The following is a 20,869-nucleotide window of genomic DNA, read 5'->3' as shown; positions in this document are numbered from 1 at the left end:
ACTATTCAAATAGCATGCTTTCCTTCATTCCTGACTTAATGAGGGTGGGGTGGGGGGCTATATTTGGATGGGGTTTTTGTGGGCAAGGATAACCCTGCTCTGCTAGTGATTTGGGGGATCACTTGGGAAAGCCCTATTGTACCTCATTTTCCCCATGTGTAAGGAGATTGGACTATTTGATCCCTAATGGCCTGTAAGCATGACTGCCATCTGGAGATTTTGCCTACCTGATAACTAGTCCTCCCCCTTTCTAGCAAAAAATCCCTCTGTGGGCTGATTGTACTCCTAACTTCTAGGGTGGGCATGGCCCAGGCTGGATAATCATAGCATTGGCTCTGCCTGATCAATGTGATGGTTTAGGGGGAGGCACATGACCCCAGCCTGGCCAGAGTATTCCATGTCTTTTAGCCATGTTGGTAGGCTCAAGAATAGGCACAGGACCTAGATGGTCCAATGAGTGAGTCTCAGTTCTGGGACTTCTTTACTGTGATGTGTTGTTTCTGCTGGGGTTGCTAAAGCAGACAGAATATAGTTCAGAAATTGCTGGCAATCATCTTGCCACCTTGCTCAATAACAGAGCCAACAATGAAGAAAACAGGTCTGAGGGATGGACAGAAAAAACAAAACAAAACAGGACACTTTGAACCCCTAGATAAAAGCTGTAGCTGCAACCAGTTGCTTCTGGACTTCTTAATTATAAAAGCCAATAAATTTCATTCTCCATTCATTCATTCACTGATTTTGCTCAAGGTAGCTTGGGCCATGGTTTCTACCAGTGATGACCAAAGGAGACTGACCAATACAGAAATGCTATTGTTTCTTTAGATTTTAATTATAATAAGATAGAAACAAAAGGCTACAGAGTATATGATTCCATTTATATGAAATGTCCAGAATAGGCAGATTCACAGAGACAGAGAATAGATTAGTGGTTGTTAGGGGATGGGAGGTGAGGGAATGGGGAGAGACTGCTAATGAGGATGGGGTTTCATTGTGGGGTGATGGAAATGTTCTGTATAAGATAGTGGTGACAGCTGTACAACTCACACTAATACCACTGAATTTGCACACTTTAAAATGGTAGATGTTATGGTATGTGACGTGCATCTCAATAAGAAAATCAGAAAACAAATGTAATTATATCATTCCAGGAGTGAATGAAAGCACTTGGACTCCTTTGCCATGAAGCAAACACTTCAAATTGAAAAATGCTTTATTTCAGGGAAATACAAAAGGTAGTGAAATACAAGGAAAAGGAAAGCTACTATAACAAAGCATAAAAGAGGAAATGGGTATTTAGTTTTGCCTTCTAATTACGAACATCAATGGGAATCTCATTATTTAAGGAAAGATACAATAAGCACAAAACTAAAGTTCACTAGGGACTGGGCTCTCTTTTGCTCTAGAAATTGTGAGACAACCAGTGGCAAATGCCCCTTGAGCATCCATCGCAACAGTAAGTTCCTTTGTTTTATTTACCAGATGACCAGGAATCATATACTAGTTTGGCTGCAACCATGTCTTCCAATGCCATGCCTGGAATGGACAGACGGACAGAAATTTGGTTCACCTGTTGTCAGGAGTAGGTTTTTCCCAAAACCACCCAGGTCCCATGAAAGGTAGGTTCTGGACATGTTGTCCATGCTTTTAATGCCCTTTAGGATAAAAATGACTGGTACCCAGTGGTGAGATCAGGCTTAGATCATCTGGGAAATGAACGACAAGGCAGGGAATATGATATTAAGCGAGACATGACACTAAGTTAATTTTAAGTGTCCCCCAGTTCTAATTCAGGGGTTAGCAAAATCTTTATAAAGGCCAGATGCAGGCCACATGGTCTCTCTCACAGTTACTGAATTCTGCTGTTGAAGTGCAAACGCAGACATAGGCAATACATAGACAAATGAGTGTGGCAGTGCTCCAACAAAGCTTTGTTTATGGACACTGAAATCTGAATTTCATATAATTTTCATGTGTCATAAAATCTTTTGATTTTTATCCCAACCATTTAAAATGTAGAAACCATTCCTACCTCAAGGACTATACAAAAACAGGCAGCAAAACCCTGAAAATAAACTTACTACCCTCCCCACAACATGGGACATAACTCCCCGGGGTGTAAGTCTCCTTGGCAATGTGGGACATGACTCCCAGGGATGAGCCTGGCCATGGCATCAAGGGATTGAGAGAGCCTTCTGGACCAAAAGAGGAAGAAGAAATGTAACAAAATAAGGGCTCAGTGGCCAAGAGATTTTAAACAGAGTTGAGAGGTCATTCTGGAATTACTCTCATGCAAGCTTCAGCTAGATATTGCAAATTGCCATGGTATGCAAAGCTCCAACCAACAGTATTCCTGAAAACCCTAAAGAAAAACCAGGGCACTATCTAAGACTCTATAAAAGGTTTACTTATTAAGTTTATTTTTCAGAAACGGAAACCTCCAGATTGTTCCTATACCAGATAAGCCCTGAAACTTAGAGGTACCAGTCTCTCCCAGAATATCAACCAGATGTATTCCCCTAGCCGTTAATGTCAACACTCCTTTTCAGCATGAAGAAGTGAGACTAACCATTGCCCAAGTATCCCTGAAGATTGAGAGAATGATCAAATGAGAGGGAGGTGTTGTAATAGAGAAGTTAGGATTTAACAAATGATGACTACTGAGTCATTAAACAGTTATTTCTTTTTAGTTTCTAGTATATTAGAATATCCAGAAAGAAATATCTGAAATTATGGAACCCATATTATACTTTGAAATTTGCCCTATAACTAGTTGTTAAGCTGTACTTTGAAATTTATCACTTTATTGTATATATGTAACATTTCACAATTAAAAAAATATGTATTATAAAAACAGGCAGCCAGCTGGATTTGGCCCACAGGCTGCAGTTCGCTGACCCCTCATCTAGTTCAAACCCTGCATCCTGCAGCAACTTTCTTTTGTCTTGTAGTTTTGAATACATACTTCTTTAACCTCCGATGGGCATATGTTCTTAAAGGGCAGGAGCTATATTATCGATTCCTGCTCCCACCACTATAGACAGTACAGAGCCTTTACATATAGTGTCTTATATGCCTCTGCTAAATGAAAGCATGTGCCAATAAAACCAATCCCCAAAAATAAGAAAACGAAAATTGCTTAAAAAGGTAGAACAGGATTCTGTGGGATTTTGTCTCCTTAAGGGAGTGGCCAAACTCAAATCCAGCTCCCTGCTATGAACTCTGAAACAGACACACCTGGATCATTGTGATGTCTTCAAAACAGGCTCTTGGTAAAATTTATACTGCCTATGCTTGTCTCCCTGTGCAGGGGATATTTTAAAAATATTTAACATGGACTCTGACCATCTGGCATGGGTGCTGGTATCTGGAACATGTTCAAGGTTATGGCAACTCCCTGACCAGCCAAGCATTAAACCTTTGGTGCCGGATTATGAAGTTTGGAAGGTCTTGAGAGAGGGACAGAGGACACTCTTTCTGGGCTCAGGGCAGCAGTTCTTTACCAACCAGTTTGGCATTATCAGCTGAATATCAGCTCTGTTGCCATTTGAAATTCTGTTTTCTCAAAAATAGTGGAGTTGGACAGCCAGTCTGAGGGGCACTGGAAGGCCATTCTCTGTTGGGATTATACCTGTGCCAAGTCAGGTGGTAATGTGGTCTCAGGGAAGCCCTTCCCCGAGTCAGCAGGTGGGAGGATAGGAAGGAGGCAACGAGGAGGTTCCTGGCTGTACTTTCTATTTGGATCTTTTTCAGGTTGAGTGTCCCCACCATTTCCCTTAATCACTCTGTCTTTTAACATTTTTATCCTCCACCTTCCATCTGAAGGATCTTCTTCTGAGTTTCATTTAGATCTAAGTCAAAATGATTCACTGATGATACTCACTATATGAAAATCGACTTACATGCACATCACACCTAATCCTCACAGCAACTCAAGGTAACAGATGGTGAAGAAACAAGAGGGGAAGACATCACGGGCTGAACCACTGCACTAAGACATCTAAGTATGGTCTGAATAATGGATTTCACAATGGCTCAGCTACAGAGCCTGGTCAATCACTCTTCTTTGCGCTGCTGGGTCAACCTGCCTTGTGCTATGGTCTGATCTGTGCCCAGGGCACACGGTTCTTACCCAAAGACTTGAACACAGTAGTCTTCTCACAATGGGCTGGCTTCACACCCTTTACCACTTCTCCCAGCTCGGCGAAGATGTCTGCCTGGGAAACAAACACACCCAGCTCCAGACCATGAGGCCGAAGTCCGCGGGGGTCTGACTTCCAAAACCAGCTGGGGCTCTCCCTATCCTGAATAAGGGATGAACTTGACAAAGAGATCATTTGTAAACTGGATTACATCAGGGAGGCTGCTTCCTCCCCCCACCCCCCAATTATTTTTTGGTAGCACCAGCCTTTATGAGGCCATGAACTCAGAGACCCAAGTTTGTGGCTAGGGAGATTTCCTGCCAAGTCACCACGGTGGTGAGGAAGCAGGCATGCTCCTATCAGAACATTCATTTTGACAGCCCCCTTCTTGCTTCTAAGTCCTGATTTTTAAAAGGAGGAAAAGAAAGGGCTAGGAGGTAGCCAGCCATGGCCCTAGGGTGCTGGCTGCACTGGGAAAGCTTCCGGATGGCAAGAGATTCCTATCTCCTGAGCCCATGGCTTTATTTCTCCAATGGAAAAATCCATCAAACTTCTCTCTCCAGGGCAAAGGGACAGAAAAACACATGTCATGGCCATGAAGTCCACATTATTCTGGAAGAGGATGAAAAGGAAGCTGGTTTCTTCATAAGTAGATGGGGGTAGCCAAGGTCTGGAATAGGCCAAACTGAAGGGGAAGTTAACAAAACCCGTGCTTAGGGTAGGACCAGCCCGGGCAGCTATGGGGAGAGGAGGCTCACCCCTGACAATATGACGTCCCCAGACTCCTTCACGGCGGCCTCCCGGGAATCCACATACAGCACGGCTTGTTTCATAAGCTCATCATCCAGTTCTCTCCAGTCAGGTCTGCTGGCTCCAACAGCTGGAAGACAGCCAAGCAGACCCTAAGCCCGGGGACAGTCCCCAGAAGCACTGAAAGTGCCAAGGCATGGAAGAACCATAGGGGTGGGTCGGGAAAAGCTGAGGAAGGACTGGTGTCATCCTTCAGATTTGGAACAGCTCCTTATCTCCCCAGGCCATGCCGCTCTCAATCTGCAAGAATGAATACTGACTACTACCACCTTGCATTGTTTTCTTTCCATTCCCAAAAGGTTTTGAGGTGACAGCACTGGTCTTTTTGGCACCTACTATTTTCAGATGTTTTACACATACCATTTATCATCCTTACAAGTACATGTCAATGTCTTGATTCCCATTTAACAGATGCAGAAATTGAGGCTTGGCGCTTGCCAAGATTACGTATCTACTAAGTGAATACAGGTCTGAGAGAGTGCATTTCCCATTCGTCAGGAGCAAGGACTTCTTTACAAAAATCTGGAAGCACAGATATCATTTGGAGCTGTTTTATACTCTACACTCCTCTCCGTTCTATCTGCCTATTTGCTCTTACCTCCAACCACATCTCACTCAATTCATGACAAGAGCTGAGTGTCACTGTGGTGAAGAGACTTCAAAAAGAGAAAACTGGCTCCACACTGGCCCTGAGCTCTCTTACCCTCTGCAGAACCAACCCAGGACCTTAACAAGGTACCCAGGGCATGTGCCTCTGTGCGCTGAGACATAGGATAATGTAGAGGCTGCAACCAAGTGGCTGCAGGGGCCAGGAAGTTCATCAAAATGAGCTAAGTGGGTCCGAGGGACTGGACTGAGGATGGTGGAGGCTGAGGCACACAGAAAAATGCAGGCCCTTCTAGAGGGGACAGTCACTGTTCAGCTCCAACTAATTGTTGCTACGTGAGCATGCAGGTCCAGTGTTACCAGATTGTTCCCAAATCTCCTCCTCCTCCTCCTTCTCCTCTCCACCTTCTCCTCTTCCTCCTCTTCTTAAAAAAGAAAAGCAGGACATTTACTTGCATGTGATATTTCTTGATTTTTAAAACACTGTATGGTCCAAACAAAACACATCTGCTGGCTGGATTGAGCCTGTGGCCAGCCAGTCTTTGGAAGCGGCTATAAAGCCTTATATGAATATAAAGCAGCATTTATATGCCTTCTTGCACTGCTGTCCAGCTTTTCTTTACTTGTTCCCTCTCCTGCTGTTGTCCTTCACTCTCATTTCCTAAGAGAGCAGTTAAAAATGTCCATCTTAAAGGCTGTTTGTGTGGGGAGTTTTATAGAACAAAAACAGTAGCTAATGAAGCTCGTAAATAAATCATAAGCTGGTGGGAAAAATCCCAGCTTCTCAGGCCACCCCTTCTCACTGTACCCCCCCCCCCCCATCCCCTGCCACAACAGCCGCTGTTTATGAGCAGGGTAAGTTCTCAAAGGGTGGTGTAAGGTCACTCAGGCAGATGGAGGTGGGCCAGGGGCATAGGGAGGGGCTGACTCAGCCAGGGCTTTGTCCTGTTTTCTGTGGGGCTAGCAGGAGTGAGGGTCAGAAGACAGACTGCTGGTAGGAACAGAGCAGGGAGAGGGGAGGGAAGGATGAGGGAAGTGAGGGGGAGGGTGGGATCAGGCCTGCCTCTCAGCCAAATGGTTAAAATAAGTAATATCTGTGGGTGGTATTTCCCTGTGTACTGTGCTTGTAACACACTTTTCTTAAATATATTTGCCACCACCATGAATGCAAAAACCAATTTTATTCCTCAGCCAGGGAAAGAGAACAGATGCCTTGTCTCAAAATCAAGTCAGCCCTTCCGGGAGAGAGATACGAAAGTATGAAAGGGATTTGATGTGAGGGAGATTCTATGCTGCTGGCTATACAGATGGAGGGTTCACATGACAAGGGACGTGTGTGGCCTCTAGTGGAAACAGGGACCTCAGTACTACAACCATAAGGAACTGAAACTCTAGATGAAAGTGCAGCCTGGACAATACCTTGATTTAATTCTCATGAGACTGAGCAGAAGACCTAGCTCACCCATGCCCAGACTGCTAAACTATGAGATAATAAATGTATGTTGTTTTAAGCTGAAAAAACTACAACAAAAAACAACAAACCCAAGTTAGCTTTGCTGAAGATTCAGCTCTGTTCTTGGACATGCATTTCACTAAGGACTGGTTTATCTTGATTTCCCAAGTTCTTCTGGAAATGGTCTTTCTGTTCATAAAGCCAACCCCAGCCACTCTTACCTAACAGTCATGCTGCCTCTTACCTACCCCCTTGAGTCTATATCCTACACCAGTCCCAAATAGGCTGAAATCTTCAGCCCATTCCTCAAACAAGCTACATTTGCTTCTACCTCAGGGCCTTTGCACTGGCTGTTTCCTCTCCTGGCATGCTTTTCTTTCAGCTCTTGACATGGCTGGCTCATCCTTATCCTTCAGGTCACAGCTCAAAAATCACCTTCTCAAGAGGGCTTCTCAGTTAACCCTACTGAGGTAATTACCTCTCCCTCTGCCTTCTTCCACAGATAAGCTCCATCACATCCTAGTGTTTTGTTTCCATCATAGGACTTACTTTTAGCTGGGGTGCTCTAGTTTGCTTGTTTACCTTTCTTCCCTTATAGAATGTAAGCATCATGAAAGCAGTCACCGACCTCAAGTGCTTGGCACACAGTAGGGATTCACTAAACATTTGTGAATGAGTGTATAATAATGACACTTGGGTCTTGACTATCTGCAGATATGCGCAGAGCTCTTGGCTTCCAATGTCACACCATGTGCTCATCAAAAATAGGGGCACCAATACTACATTTAAAGCCCCTAGGCTTTGTCTGCTCTGCTCACTGGAATCAGCCTTCTCATTGAGAGATGATACAGTCACATTTAAGAGCTTGAGCTCTGAAGGTAGATTACTTCAGTTCAAATTCCAGCTATGCCACTAAGAACCTTTGACTTTGGGCAAGTTACTTAATCTCTCCATGCCTCACCTGCCAAACAGGGATCATGATAACAAGAACTCCTACCTCAAAAGGCTCTTGTAAGGATTGAAGCTCTTCAGAGACCTCAGGCACTCTTACTTTTAGAGTCCCCTCCTTATCCTATCACACCCACACGTCACACTGAATATTATTTTTGCTGTGATTTTTTTTTTTGAAAAGATTTTATAATTCTAACTTTTTTTTAAGAACAGCAACTCACTGGCTCTTGTGATTTAAACTTGTCACATTTAAAAATTGAGTTGTGGCTGGCCATTTGGCATAATGTTACTTTCTATAGACGCTTAACTAAATACTTATTCATTTCAGGCTTGCAATTTTCTTGAATCTTTCGGGCCCAGTGTTGTTTTTCAGGCCTCAAATATTTCTGTAGGCCCTTGAAAGCTTGGGGGTTGTATGTAATGGGCAAAACAGCTCTGCAGGAAGGAGTTTGGCCACCACGGCCAATGCTGGGGGAGTCCCTCCACTCACCATTGATGTGAGCCCCAGGCTTCACCCATTCACCAAACAAAATGGGCTCTGTTGCCATGGTGACTGTGATGATCACATCTGCATCTGTCACAGCCTCCTGGATCGACAAACAGACTTTTACCTCTCCTTGCACGGTGTTCGCAAACTTCTCTGCATTTTCCTTGGTGCGGTTCCATATCCTTACCTTCAATGGGGGTAAGAAGAGAGATATTGGTGCTGTCTTTTTAAGCTGTTTACATTACACCAAGCCCAGGGTTACTAAGGAAAAGATGAACCACTCTGGGGGAGGGACTGTGGTTATCTAAGTCACCCCCTCATGGGGGACAGCATTAATCTGGGCAGATATCTGGATAGATATTTAAAAACAGGCTTTCTCTACAACCTTCCCTTTTAAAGAAAGTTGGAAAATTTTCAGCTCTAGCTGGGATGCATACCTCCATAGCTTCATAGCTTTTATGTAGCTTAATGATTAGCAGGTCAAGTTCTGGAGCAAATCCTTGCTGTGTCACTTACTGTCCCGGAAATGCATAATGTCACCAGCCTCTGTTTTTATGCTTAAGGATGAGAAATAATCAAGGAACAGCTTGAGCACCTAACACAACTCCTGATAAAGAGTAAGGGCTCCATAGATGTTAATGGTCAAAAATGCCTACTTGGTACCTTCCCATGTGAAAATCTCACCTCACAAGCAAACTGCATGAGTCACAGGGACTCTCCTGGCTTCTCTTTATTGAGTAGAATGGGACCAGACAAAGTCAGTACTAAACTCAGTCTGTGTTTGAGACCCTGTAAAGGAGGCTCAGTGGGCATGAGATTCACAGAAAGGAAAATTCATGGCAGAGTTTGGCCTGGAATAATGTCATAACTTGAAGTATATGTAGGGAATTAAAGATCGAAAGGGTTTGAAGAGGAAATGGTGCAGCAGATGAAGAGGCCAAGGGCAGAATGGAAATTGGAACCCTGGAAGATGTTGTGGGGAAGGGTGGGTGTGGGGTTGTCATCGCCTCACCAGGACCTGGTGGGCATGCAGCTTATCAGGTTTCTATGACTGGGGTGGGGATTCCATTCTAACAGTGGAAAATAAGGCTTAAAGAAACTCTTGTAACAAAACGTATAATGAATTCAGGGATATAAGTCTTGTGTTTAAATTCATCAGTTGAGGTGAAAACACTGTAATATGCCCAACCATAAGGGAATGGCTGGCCACAGTATCCTTCTTGATGGAAAATTATGCAAATCTTTGATGAATTTGGAAATGTGATGGTGTTTGACCATTCAGCAAAAAGAACAGGATACACAATTGTGTATCTATCACAAGATTAAAACTATATTAGAAAAAGCTAATAAGAGATTAGAAGATGTTAACTCCTTGTCTTTGAAAACAGATGAAAGTGTATTTCTCTTTTGCTTTCTTCCTTCTAGTTTATTTTTCCCACAACAGATGCATTAATTTTATCATAAAAATACTTTAAATACTCTCCACCATACACACATACAAAAAATAAAATAAAAGGTGCATGAAACATTCCCAGTTGAAGGATGAGCCACGACTGGGGACAGGTGGACCAGAATCTAGATTGCAGAATGGGGATGTGGTGGGCTTCCTGCTCTCTCGGCCTCATCCTCAGTTCCAGGATCCATAACCCTGAATGCTTAAAGACTCCTGGGCTCTCTAAACAGAAGCAGAGAGAGGCACCAAAGGTCAACAGAGTAAATCAATCCTCTAAGGAACCAAGCCGGCTGTATCCCCTATGAACTAAGATGTGATTCAGGCCTTCCTGCCAATTCGGCTTCTGGGGAAGCCATCAGGTAAAAGAATTGTTTAGTCTGGACTCTTCAACAACCCATGTGGCATGTGAAGGAAGATGGTCACAGGCCACTGGCCACTCCGTGGACTTACCTCCTTAAAGGAGAACTGCTCCATGAAGACCTCGTAATGGCTGTAGGCCTGGACCCCAGCCCCAAGGATGCATAAGACTTGGCTGTTGGGGGGTTTCAAAAACTATTCGAGAGAAAAGAGGTAGAAAAAGTCAAGGGAGACACTGGCGATCAGTTGAAAGGTGAAAATAAACACAATTTGAATTTCAGGAGACTCCTGCCCTATGGTCAGCAACCTCAAGAGCTCATGGGCAATCAGGGAACTGTCAGTTTCGCTTCAGTTTCCCCTCTGTAGAGTGGGGAGGAAGGTAAGGAACCTTTATAAAGCCCCTAATAAATGCCAAGGCTCTGTGATCTTATTTATTCCACACTATGATCCAACGAGCTAGATATTCCTCTTGTTATTCTCCTTCTTTACAGATGAGGAAACTGAGGTTCAGAGAGGTTAAGCGACCTGCACAGGATCCTCCAATTATTTAATGGCACAAACCCACATTTTTCCTATTCCAGAGTCCACATTCTTTCTCCTGTGTAACTCCATCTCAGGTACATGATGAGCAATGCCTTCTCAGAGCCCTGAGTTGCTTCTAAGAGCTTCATGGAATCCAGAAGCCTTGCTCCCCAGCATGCTCAGCTGTATTTACTAAGTCCACTGTCTCTGATCTTTAAGTCAAGTATGGAGAGCTGGTGTTTCTGGCACCTCCTGATAGTGTAACAGTGTTCACATTTGGGAACAGGGGTCAGTAATAAACTCATATTGAGTATCACCTTCCCAGTGACATCTTTATGAGCTACCTGATAGGATGGACTACTTCCTTTTACTTATTTCTTTATAGATTCATTTTCTTGTGCTGGTCTGTAAGCTTTGTGGGCACAATCTTATTTACACAGATTTGGTATATGCCCATTATGACCAACAACGAGTAGAACAAAGTCTAGGGACATTTGGGCCAGATAATTCTTTGTTGAGGGGAGCTCATCTGTGTGGCATGTGATCTTAAGGAGTAGCCCCAGACTCAACTCACCAGATGCCTGGAGCACCTCTCTGCCATTCCCAGTTGTTACACCACAAATCCCTCTAGACACTTCCAAGTATTCCTGGAGAGCAGGTTGGAGGAAAAGGGGACAAAATCTCCCCAGCTGAGAACCACTGGTATAGAAGAAGGATGTCACTTGTCCCTTAGACCACATGTATTAAACAAGACACTCTTCTACCTTTTCTCTGTATCATTTAGTAAAATTTGAGCTCCTTGGGTCTGCTCTTTCTTACAATACTAATTATTGAAATTCTAGAGCCTAACTTTAAAAGTGGAAGTTTTCTCAATTATTAACAATTAGCAAGAAGGAAACTCAGAGGTATTAGATTGCCAACCTCCCTGTGACTACAGAAGCAGAAAGAGCATTCTGTGCCATAAAATACAGTTCAGAGAATCTGAGGCAATAAAGTTTCAAAATGGGAACTATTTTGAAATGGGAACAAGATTAGTAATCTTATCCTTTTGTCCAATAAAGAGAATTAGGTGATTTTTCCTTGGCTGTTAGCAATTTTTTCCTGTTTTCTGTTAATATGAATCTATTTTTAGAGGCACATTTTTTTTTTTTTTTTTTTTGCATGGGCAGGCACCGGGAACTGAACCCAGGTCTCTGGCATGGCAGGTGAGAACTCTGCCACTGAGCCACCGTGGCCTGCCCTGAAGGCACAATTTGAACAGAGAAGTCTAGGTTTTGGCTTTTAGAAACTGCCGCTGTGTCCTATAAAAGTAATCCCCAACCCCACAAAAGAGTCTGTAATTCTGATTGGCTGTCTTATTTGATAATTTGTTGCATGGACAATACTGTAATAATTGACATCTCTTTTCTTAAATGGGATACACATTTAAGAGATGTATTAGATCATAACAGGGTTGGTAGCACTTCATCCTGTTCTCCTAGTATGCAGGTAATTTAAAAATGGGTATATGATTCTGCTAGGTTTCTCATTTAAACAGAGTTTGAAAGTCTGCGCTTCATTTGCATTTGCCAAGGCGTTACACAGTCTGGCCCTTCCATTTCTCCAGCCGTCTATCCTGACACGTCTTCCCGTACTTCCTGTCTTCCAGCCACACTGGAGCATACCTCAGGGCCTCTGCACAGGTGCTTTCCTTTGCCTGGAATTCTCTCCCCTCTGTGTTCACAAGTAATTCCCAATATCCTTCAAATCTCAGCTCAAATATCTCTTCCTTCAGGAGAAGTCTTTCCTAACGCTGCAGACTACATCAAGATTCACCCACCCTCCCCATTTTGCACTCTCATAGCACTTCACACCTTTCATTCAATGTACTTGGCAGGGTTGTAATTTTACATGTATTAGTCTGATCTTTGGATTGATTCTGTTCCCTGTGCCGAGCACAGGGCCTGGCATTTGGAAGGTACTGAAATATGTGTTCAATAAATGCATGCCAGGGATAAACGCTGATATATGCTGTCACCTTGAGAAAGGATGTCAGAGTCCCCAACTAAGTCATGCAAAACCTAAACACAAAGGAGTTATAGTGTCAGTCAGACCTATAGAAGTTACAGTATACAGACCTTCTTATGCTTTTCTTCTTTCTCTCAAATGCCCTAAATGAAAAAAGCAGCAGTGCAAAAGAAAGCATTCTACCTCCAGCAAGGCAAGAAGTAGAAACAGATTCTTTGCTCCTTGTCAAAATAGCAAACGTGGACCCCTGGGAATGAAGTTTTCAAGTTTTGGCCTAAATTTTGAAGGGTCAACCTGAGTTTCTCCAACTCTTCTGGGAATGCAGGTGTTTTTTTTTTTTTTAATTGCAACAAAGCACAGTATTTCTAAGAGTGCGTTTTAGAACTTGCCAAACCTGGCTGATGATCAGAATCATCTAGGAACTGTTAAAATGCTAGTTTCCAGGGTTCTACCCTCAGAGATTCTGATTCAGCATTTCTGGGAATCTGAATTTTTAAAAAATTCCCCAAGGAATGCTGCTGTATAGCTTGGGTTGGAAATCACTGATCTGGGACAAGAGAACAAGCAGCCTTGGAAAATCCCACAGCTACCTGGTCATGTCACTTCAGGATAACCCAATCTCCACTTTCTTTGGTGAAAAATGAGGCAAATAAAGCCTGCTCTGCCTTCCTCACAGAGATTCAAAGAGAAGCGGAAACAATGGGCTGGAAATTATTTTGAAAAAGACCAAATGTAAGACAATGTTATTAGAGTCATTCCATTCCTAAGTTACCAGCAAACATATCTCAGAGTCTCCTGATTATTTCCATCTGAGTTGGGTCTGGATATAATTAAAAACTGGTTCACCGAGGTGGGTAGAGCAATCCTTTCATATACAATTATCAGATTAAGCCTCACATTCTTTCCTCCCCATCACTTATTTAGCAAACCTTAAGGTACAATCTGAACACCTGGTCTTTGCTGCTCTAATGCCCAACCCATCACCCAGTTTCCTGAATGCTTAGGCCTCCTAAACCAGTGTCCCCACACTTTGTACTTCTCCATTTAATGTGAAAAGTCCAGGCTCCAATCATTCCCACAGACACCCACCCAAGGCTTCTCTTCTTATTAACTCTAAACTCCCCAAACATTGTTTTCCTTGTGGAACGCCCTGGCACTGTGCAGGAACTTCATTATTCCCATCACTTGTTACTCTTCCTGCCTGGAGTGCTCCTTCACATTTTTGCCTGGTTCACTAGTTCACCTCTTTCGGTCTTTGCACAAATGTCACAGTGATGGTAATTCCATGGGTCAACTTGCCTAGATTATGGCATCCAGACATTTGGTCAAGCATGGCCTGCTGATAACTGTGAGGGTATTTTGAGATGGATTTTACTGTAGATGCAATCACTGCATCTATGATCAACAAAGGAGACTGCCCTCAGCACTGTGGGAAGTCTCCCTGTCCAATTAATTGATGGTCTTAAAAGCCAGAACTGGGGAATTTCAGAGTTCAGAAGAGAAATTTGGACTAAACTTCAGCACTGGCTCTTATCAGGATTTTCAGCCAGTCAGCTTCCCCCAAGGAATTTAGACTGAATTCAGTCAGTATCACCTTTATTGGAGTTTTCAACCTGTAATCTGCATAATGGAGTTTGGACTTGCCTGCTCCTTTGGTCACATAAGTCAGTTCCTTATAAAAACCAAACCAGGCGGGCCGCGGTGGCTCAGCGGGCAAAGTGCTTGCCTGCTATGCCGGAGGACCTCGGTTCGATTCCCGGCCCCAGCCCATGTAACAAAAACGGAGAAACAGAATACAATAAAACCAGAAAATGTTTAAAGATGTTTCCCTTTCTTCCTTCCTTCCTTCCTTCTATCCTTCCTTCCTTCTCTCTGTCTTTCCTTTAAAAAAAAAAAAAAAAAAACCAAACAAAATCACCGGGTGATCGGTTGGGCATTAGAGTAGCAAAGACCAGGTGTTCAGATTGTACCTTATGGTACAGTGCTGGGAACTGGAAAGGTCAAGTTTTAAATTTTTGCTCTGCCATTTATTAACTGTGTGGAACTGGGCAACTCAACCTCTATGCGTTGATATCCCTATACTTGACAAATGGAAATAGCCATAGTAAGTTTACCAGGTTGACATAAAGATTAAGAATAATGAATGTTAAGTATCTGAAACCTGCTCAATAAATGGAAGCTAATTTCATGAGTCTCTGTGCCCACCTGACATCCCATATGTGGCACATGGAGTGCCAGCTATGTCCAAGTTAAGACCAACATGGGTTCTTCACTTGTCCCTTGGTCTCTCATGCTAGGGACACTCAAACCCACCAGCTTGCCTTGAGAACACATACCTTGGTGGCAATGGCAGATACTGCAGCTGTTCTCTTTGCAGTTATGACATTCCCATCCATGACCTTGAAGAGAAGGAGAGGTAGTGAGCAAAGGGAACCCCTATCCACCATTTAAGTCAAGAGAAGCGTCTCTAAAAGAGGAGTCATAAGAAGTTTTATAGTATCCTACACGGAACACGGGCTTGGTGTCAGATAGGAATACAATTTGAAATACCTTTCAAAAAGGTATGATACTTTTGAGATAATCGACTTTGAACAAGTATCTTAATCTCTAATCACTGTTTCCTCACCTGTAAAAATAAAGAAAATGCCAACAATTCAGAGGGATATTATGAGGGATATATAGATGTAATGGCATATGTGAAACCAGCAAGGCAAACTCTCAAGAACTGTCCATTTATTTTTCTTGTTCTGGATTTCTCGAATCACCAAAATAAAATGAAACTTTAGGGATAAAATTAAGTCATTTGACATCTGTACAAGGGATGTAAAACCTTATTTCAGTTGTTCTCAATTTCTGCTGCACATGTGGGGTGCTTTTTAATGATACCGATGCCTACATGAATTTAGTCTGAACCTCTAGAGATGGTACCCAAACATCCTTGATTTTAAAAGCTCTGCGGTGATTCTGATGCATAGTGAGGGTTGAGGCGTATGGCCTGGCTAATAATCACCAAGTTTTGCACTGTTCTCCTCTGTTAATCAGTTATTCATCTCGGTTGACCCTCACCAGATGGGTGTCCTTATTCTCATTTTACAGGTGAGGGAAGCGAATCCCTCAGCTCTTGGGCAGACTCAGCTAGGATCTAAAGCCTGGTTGTCTACTTTCTAACCCTGGGGAATATCTACTGGTAGGGAATGTGGATTCTGTCATTATTGGATGAGTATTGGGGGTGGTTAGGAAGAGCTAGATACTTCCCAAGGGAAGTAATGAATAGCTAGATTCCTTGGAGAGCCAGAAATTTAGGGGTAGAAGGAGGGACTAAGTATTCAGGGGAGATAGAGGTGTAAATTAAGGAGACTGTCCCTGATGGCATCTCAGCTGCCTGGTCTCTGAGCCAGCTTGGTGGTGGTAGGGGAAGGTGGTGTTAAGAGTACAAGCTCCATAGTCAGACCTAGAGTTGATTCGCAGGCCTTTCACTAACCAGCTGTGGGACCTCAAGCAAAGCGGGCAGTGGTGTGTGTGTGTGTGTGTGTGTGTGTGCGTGCGCACACGCACGTGCAGGCATGCAAATAACTATCACAGAGGAATGTTGTCAGGATTAAATGAGATCAATATCTCCCACCTGGCATATGATAATTGTTGAATAAGCAGCAGGTGAAAAGGTAATAGAGCCTTGTGGTAAAAAAGCTGTCATGGGCAGGCCACGGTGGCTCAGCAGGCAAGAATGCTCACCTGCCATGCCAGAGGACCCAGGTTTGATTCGCGGTGCCTGCCCATGTTTGAAAAAAAGATTTTTTTTTTTTAAAAAGCATTCGCCTGGAGTTACACTGAGTGAGTCTGAAGTCTAGCCATGCCACTTATAAGCTACATAAACTTGGATAAATTGGATATAGTTGTTCCATGACTCAGTTTCCTTATCTGCACAATGATGGTAATATCACCTGCTTCAGAGAGTGGTTATAAATATTAAGAGAGTTCATACGTGTAAAGTATTTGAAACACTGCCTGACATTAACAAATGCTCAATAATGTGAGCTATTGCTATTTCGGTGGTACTATTATTAGATGTTAAAGTAGGTCACTGTGGACCCTTCAGAAAAGCATCCCAGGAATTACAGAATACCCTCTTCCTTCCATGTTGACAGGGACTCACTAAACAAATGTTTCCTCGGCTACTGGGTTACTTTGAGCTCTCTATGTGAGGAAAGGATACATGAAAACACATACAAGAATGAGGAGATTATCACTTCTACGCTGTCACATGCTCGGAGAAACAGTGGGCTCTGGTGCTGGGCTGTGCATCCCAGGCAGTCCTGGAATCAGATGCACAGTCATAGATAACCTTCGCTGTCACTCCTGAGGGGCATGTGCAGTCACAAATTTAGCTCATGGGGAACTAAATTTGAGCCAATCTCTGGGCCCAAGGGTCCCCCTCCATCCCAGGGCAGGGAGATGCTCACCGCCAGCAGGGACCCATTGCTGGGTTCAAAGAACAGCACAGTGGCCTGGTGGGAGGGGATGATGGAGGTGGTGCCGTGACCCTCATAGAATGTGACCAACTTGGTGGTCAGAGCATCCTCCGTTGCACTGTAGACAGGCATGACCCCCAAGAAGCTACAAGGAAAGAGAGGAAACAGCTTCAACCCCTCCCCACCAGTCCGCGGGGCTCCCATCAAATCCTCATATACTATTTTTCTCAATCACTGCCCTACCTGCCCCAACACCCCCCACCCACTTCCTTTGGCCTTCCTTTAGGTAATATCCTCAAGAGTCTGGCTCCGTATGAGAAAAACCGGGTTAGAATCCTAGCTCTTCCACTTAGAAGCTGTGCTGTGTAAGTCACTTAACCTCTCTGTTTCCCCAAGTTAGAACAGTCGTACCAATATCTACCCCCCGAGGAGTGCAGGCTGAATTAAACAAGGTGATGCCAAATACCCACTCTGAACAGTGGGGAGCACGTATTAGGCGGCAGTTATTATTAGGGGTGCTTCCTTCTTTTCCTTCTCCAGCCTTCCTTTCGCACTCCTTCTCTCCCTCCTTTCCGGTTCCTCCCGCCCGGACCGCCACCCTTCCCACTCACCCCCGGTGCTCGGCCACCGGCACGACGGTACGCACTGGCTGCATGACGCCTCCATCTGGGCCGCTGGAGAAGTTGGCCAGGGCCGTCTCCAAGGGCGGGATGAGGAGGCTGGAGCTGCGGAGGTGCCCTTGCACATCGGCCGCGCTTAAGAACGCGGGCGCACGGCTCATGTTGCTATCAGCCTTGAAGCCTCAAACCCACACCCGGCTCCGCGATCCCGCGGCGGCGCCCTATTTGAGTGTGCACGCAGCCCGCGGGCGCCGCCCCTCGAGTTGCTCCAACCCCACCCCTCCAGCCCGGCTCCGCCCTCTCCGCCCACGCCAGCCCCCGGGTTGGGAAACCGGATCTCTCGCAGCCACGGATTCTCCAACATTGGAGTCGTGGCGGCCTCCTGGGTTTTGGCGTTCCTGGGTCCGTTTTCTCAATTCCTGTTATTAGCTGCAGTTGCATTCCTCGTAAGACATATCGCTTAAGGATTTTGGAGCCCCGCTCCCTACTCTTACTGCATCTTCCTCCCCTGTCACTTCCTCCACCCTCCTCCTTACTGCTGTCTCCCCATCACCCTGCCTGGAAAAGAGGAGAGACGGCAGACGGCGCAAACGATGGCAGGACTCCCCTAGCTCTTAAATTATTGCTTGCTGCTAGGAAATCTTAGATGAAAGGAGACAGAGGGCTATGAAAATCATATTCCTTTCAATTCTGCCCACAGCTGGAGACTTTTATCTTAACCTCTTCTCCACACCCCCACCCCCCAGCTCGTTATTGCTTTGAGTGCACAATTTTCTACCAGACTAACCTAAGTGGCAGTCACCTTCAAAAAGGAGGATGTTCCCTGGGTAAGGTGGAATGGCCTTGGGCGCTGTGCTGGTTTGAAACTGTCGTGTACCCCAGAAAAGCCATGTTCCTTAATCTTGATTCAATATTGTTGACTGTGACCTTTTGTGTAGATGGAGATGTGTCTCCACCCATTCAATGTGGGTCTTAATCCACCACTGGAGTACTTTTAAAGAAAACCATGCTGGTTTCTTCAGAGCTAACTTAATAGCTTCAGAACTAACATGAGACCCAGATGTTTGGAAATGAAGAAAGTAAATGCTCCCGGGGAAGCTGTTTTGAAACCAGAAGCCAAAGACCCCAACAGATACAAGTCGTGCGCCTTCACAGCCGACAGAGGTGTTCTGGACCCATTGGCCTTTCTTGGGTCAAGGTATCTTTCTCTGGATGCCTGGATGCCTTAGGGTGGACAATTTTTATTGCCTTAGAACTGTAAACTTGCAACTTAATAAATTTCCTTTTAAAAAGCTGTCCCATTTCTGATAGATTGCATTCCAGCAGTATTAGAAAACCAAAACAGATTTTGGTACCTAAAAAGTGGGGTGCTGCTGTGGTTTGCAAATACTCGATGTATTGGAATGTTTTTTTAAAATGGATAAGGGGAGGATTTTGGAATTCCAGTTTGATAGAACTCAGAATGCCAGCCAGGACTAAAAGGGACAGAAAAGGGACAAATTGAAGGAATGGATAAGGGGAAAATTCTGGAAGAGTTTGATAGAGAAGGCCTACAATGCTCTGAAGAGACTGTTAGTAGAAATGTGAATTCTGAGGCTATTTCTGATAAGGCCTTAGACAGAAATGATGCATGTATTATTGCAAACTGGAAGGAAGGCGATCCTTGTTTTAAAGTGGCATAGAATTTAGCCAAATTGTGTCTTGATTTTGCATGGAAGTTAGAATTTAAAAGTTAAGATTTAAAAGCTTATAAGAATTTAAGCTGTGGTACTTAGCTGAAGAGATTTCCAAACTAAATGTGGGAAGTGCAACCTGGTTCCTCCTTGTAGCTTATAGTGAAACGTGAAAGGAAAGAGATAAGCTGAGAACTAAATTCTTGAGTACAAAGAACCAAAAATTGATGATCTTGAAAATTCTGGGCTTCCAGAAAGGGAGACCCCAGAGAACAGTGCCCCATGCGAGAATTTTGAGAATTTAAACAAACATGGAAGCAGTCAACCATTACAGGACAAGCGAAGATTTGAGGCGGAGTTATCTAGAAAGGATTTGTGGAAATTCCTATTGTCTGATGGACATGATCCCAGCATACTGCATAGAAAATCAACAAGAGGGCTGTGGAATCTGTATAAACAGAACCATTGCCAGTCTGGACTAAAAGGGACAGAAAAGGCACACATTGAAAGAAAAATAACTTCAAAAGAAGAACCACGGAAGCCAAGGTCTGAAGCCAAGAAACCTTGGGCCAGTATAAAAAACAAGGTTATCGGTGGCTGTGAGAGTTCAAATACAGTTGAGAGGCTACTCTGGAGGCTACTTGTATGTAAGCTTCAGCTAGATATTGCTATTTACCATGGTTTGCGAAACCTCAACCAAAACAATTCTGCAAACCCTAAAAAATACCTAGGACTCTATTTGAGATTCTACAAAGGTTCCATGTAGTATGATTACTTTCCAGAAACATACAACCTCCAAATGGGTTCCTAGGCCAGATAAGTCCTGAAACCCAAAGGGGCCAGCCTCTTCAGAATATCAATTAGTTCCATCCCCCATCCCATATTATTGACAACCCTTTCCAACACGAAAAAGTTAGAATGGGCATAGTCCAAATACCCCTAAAGATTGGGAGAAAAATCAAAGGAGAAGGTGGAGTTATAACAGCGAAGATGGGATTTAACAAATAAGTATGACTGATGAATCATTATATTGATATTTCTTTTAGTTCTAGTGTCTTGAAGCAGCTAGAAGGAAAAACCTAAAATTGTAGATTTGTAACCCATACCAAACTTGAAATCTGTCCTATAACTAATATTTGCAGTGTGCTTTGAAATGTATTGCTTTTTTGTATATATATTATTTTTCACAATGATAAATTTAAAAAATAGAAACCTCTGGCCAGGAGATCAGACTCACCCATGCCCTTGAGAGGGTGAGTTTGTTCCAAAGGCAGAGGGTGGGCCTTCCACCTGGATATTCAGATAAAGTATTGGTACCT

At 43.8% G+C, this 20,869-nt stretch overlaps 1 protein-coding gene across 1 annotated transcript; it reads right to left on the bottom strand.

Annotated features, from left to right (window-relative positions):
* Positions 1-1,079: 1,079 nt before the first annotated feature.
* Positions 1,080-18,093, bottom strand: CRYM (crystallin mu). Its single transcript, XM_077141601.1, has 8 exons — positions 17,869-18,093; positions 17,249-17,402; positions 15,125-15,187; positions 10,353-10,454; positions 8,453-8,636; positions 4,901-5,022; positions 4,133-4,217; positions 1,080-1,536 (listed from the first exon to the last, which is right to left on the bottom strand). The coding sequence occupies exons 1-8, from the start codon at positions 18,036-18,038 to the stop codon at positions 1,472-1,474; spliced, it is 945 nt and encodes a 314-aa protein (XP_076997716.1). The 5' UTR covers positions 18,039-18,093; the 3' UTR covers positions 1,080-1,471.
* Between the last annotated feature and the right edge of the window lie 2,776 nt (positions 18,094-20,869).

Source organism: Tamandua tetradactyla, chromosome 23 (assembly GCF_023851605.1).
Source record: "Tamandua tetradactyla isolate mTamTet1 chromosome 23, mTamTet1.pri, whole genome shotgun sequence".
Classification (NCBI taxonomy): domain Eukaryota; kingdom Metazoa; phylum Chordata; class Mammalia; order Pilosa; family Myrmecophagidae; genus Tamandua; species Tamandua tetradactyla.
The sequence above is the reverse complement of the archived record's forward strand: the minus strand, read 5'-3'. Positions and strand labels throughout refer to the sequence as shown.

Bases quoted from the DNA above. Each gene is read 5' to 3' on its own strand.
- CRYM (XM_077141601.1), bottom strand. From the start codon at position 18,038: ATGAGCCGTGCGCCCGCGTTCTTAAGCGCGGCCGATGTGCAAGGGCAC. The intron at 17,403-17,868 runs GTGAGTGGGAAG...CTTTCCTTGTAG, and splicing joins CCGGTGGCCGAGCACCGGGG to CTTCTTGGGGGTCATGCCTG. The intron at 4,218-4,900 runs GTGAGCCTCCTC...TTTGTTTCCCAG, and splicing joins GGGACGTCATATTGTCAGGG to GCAGACATCTTCGCCGAGCT.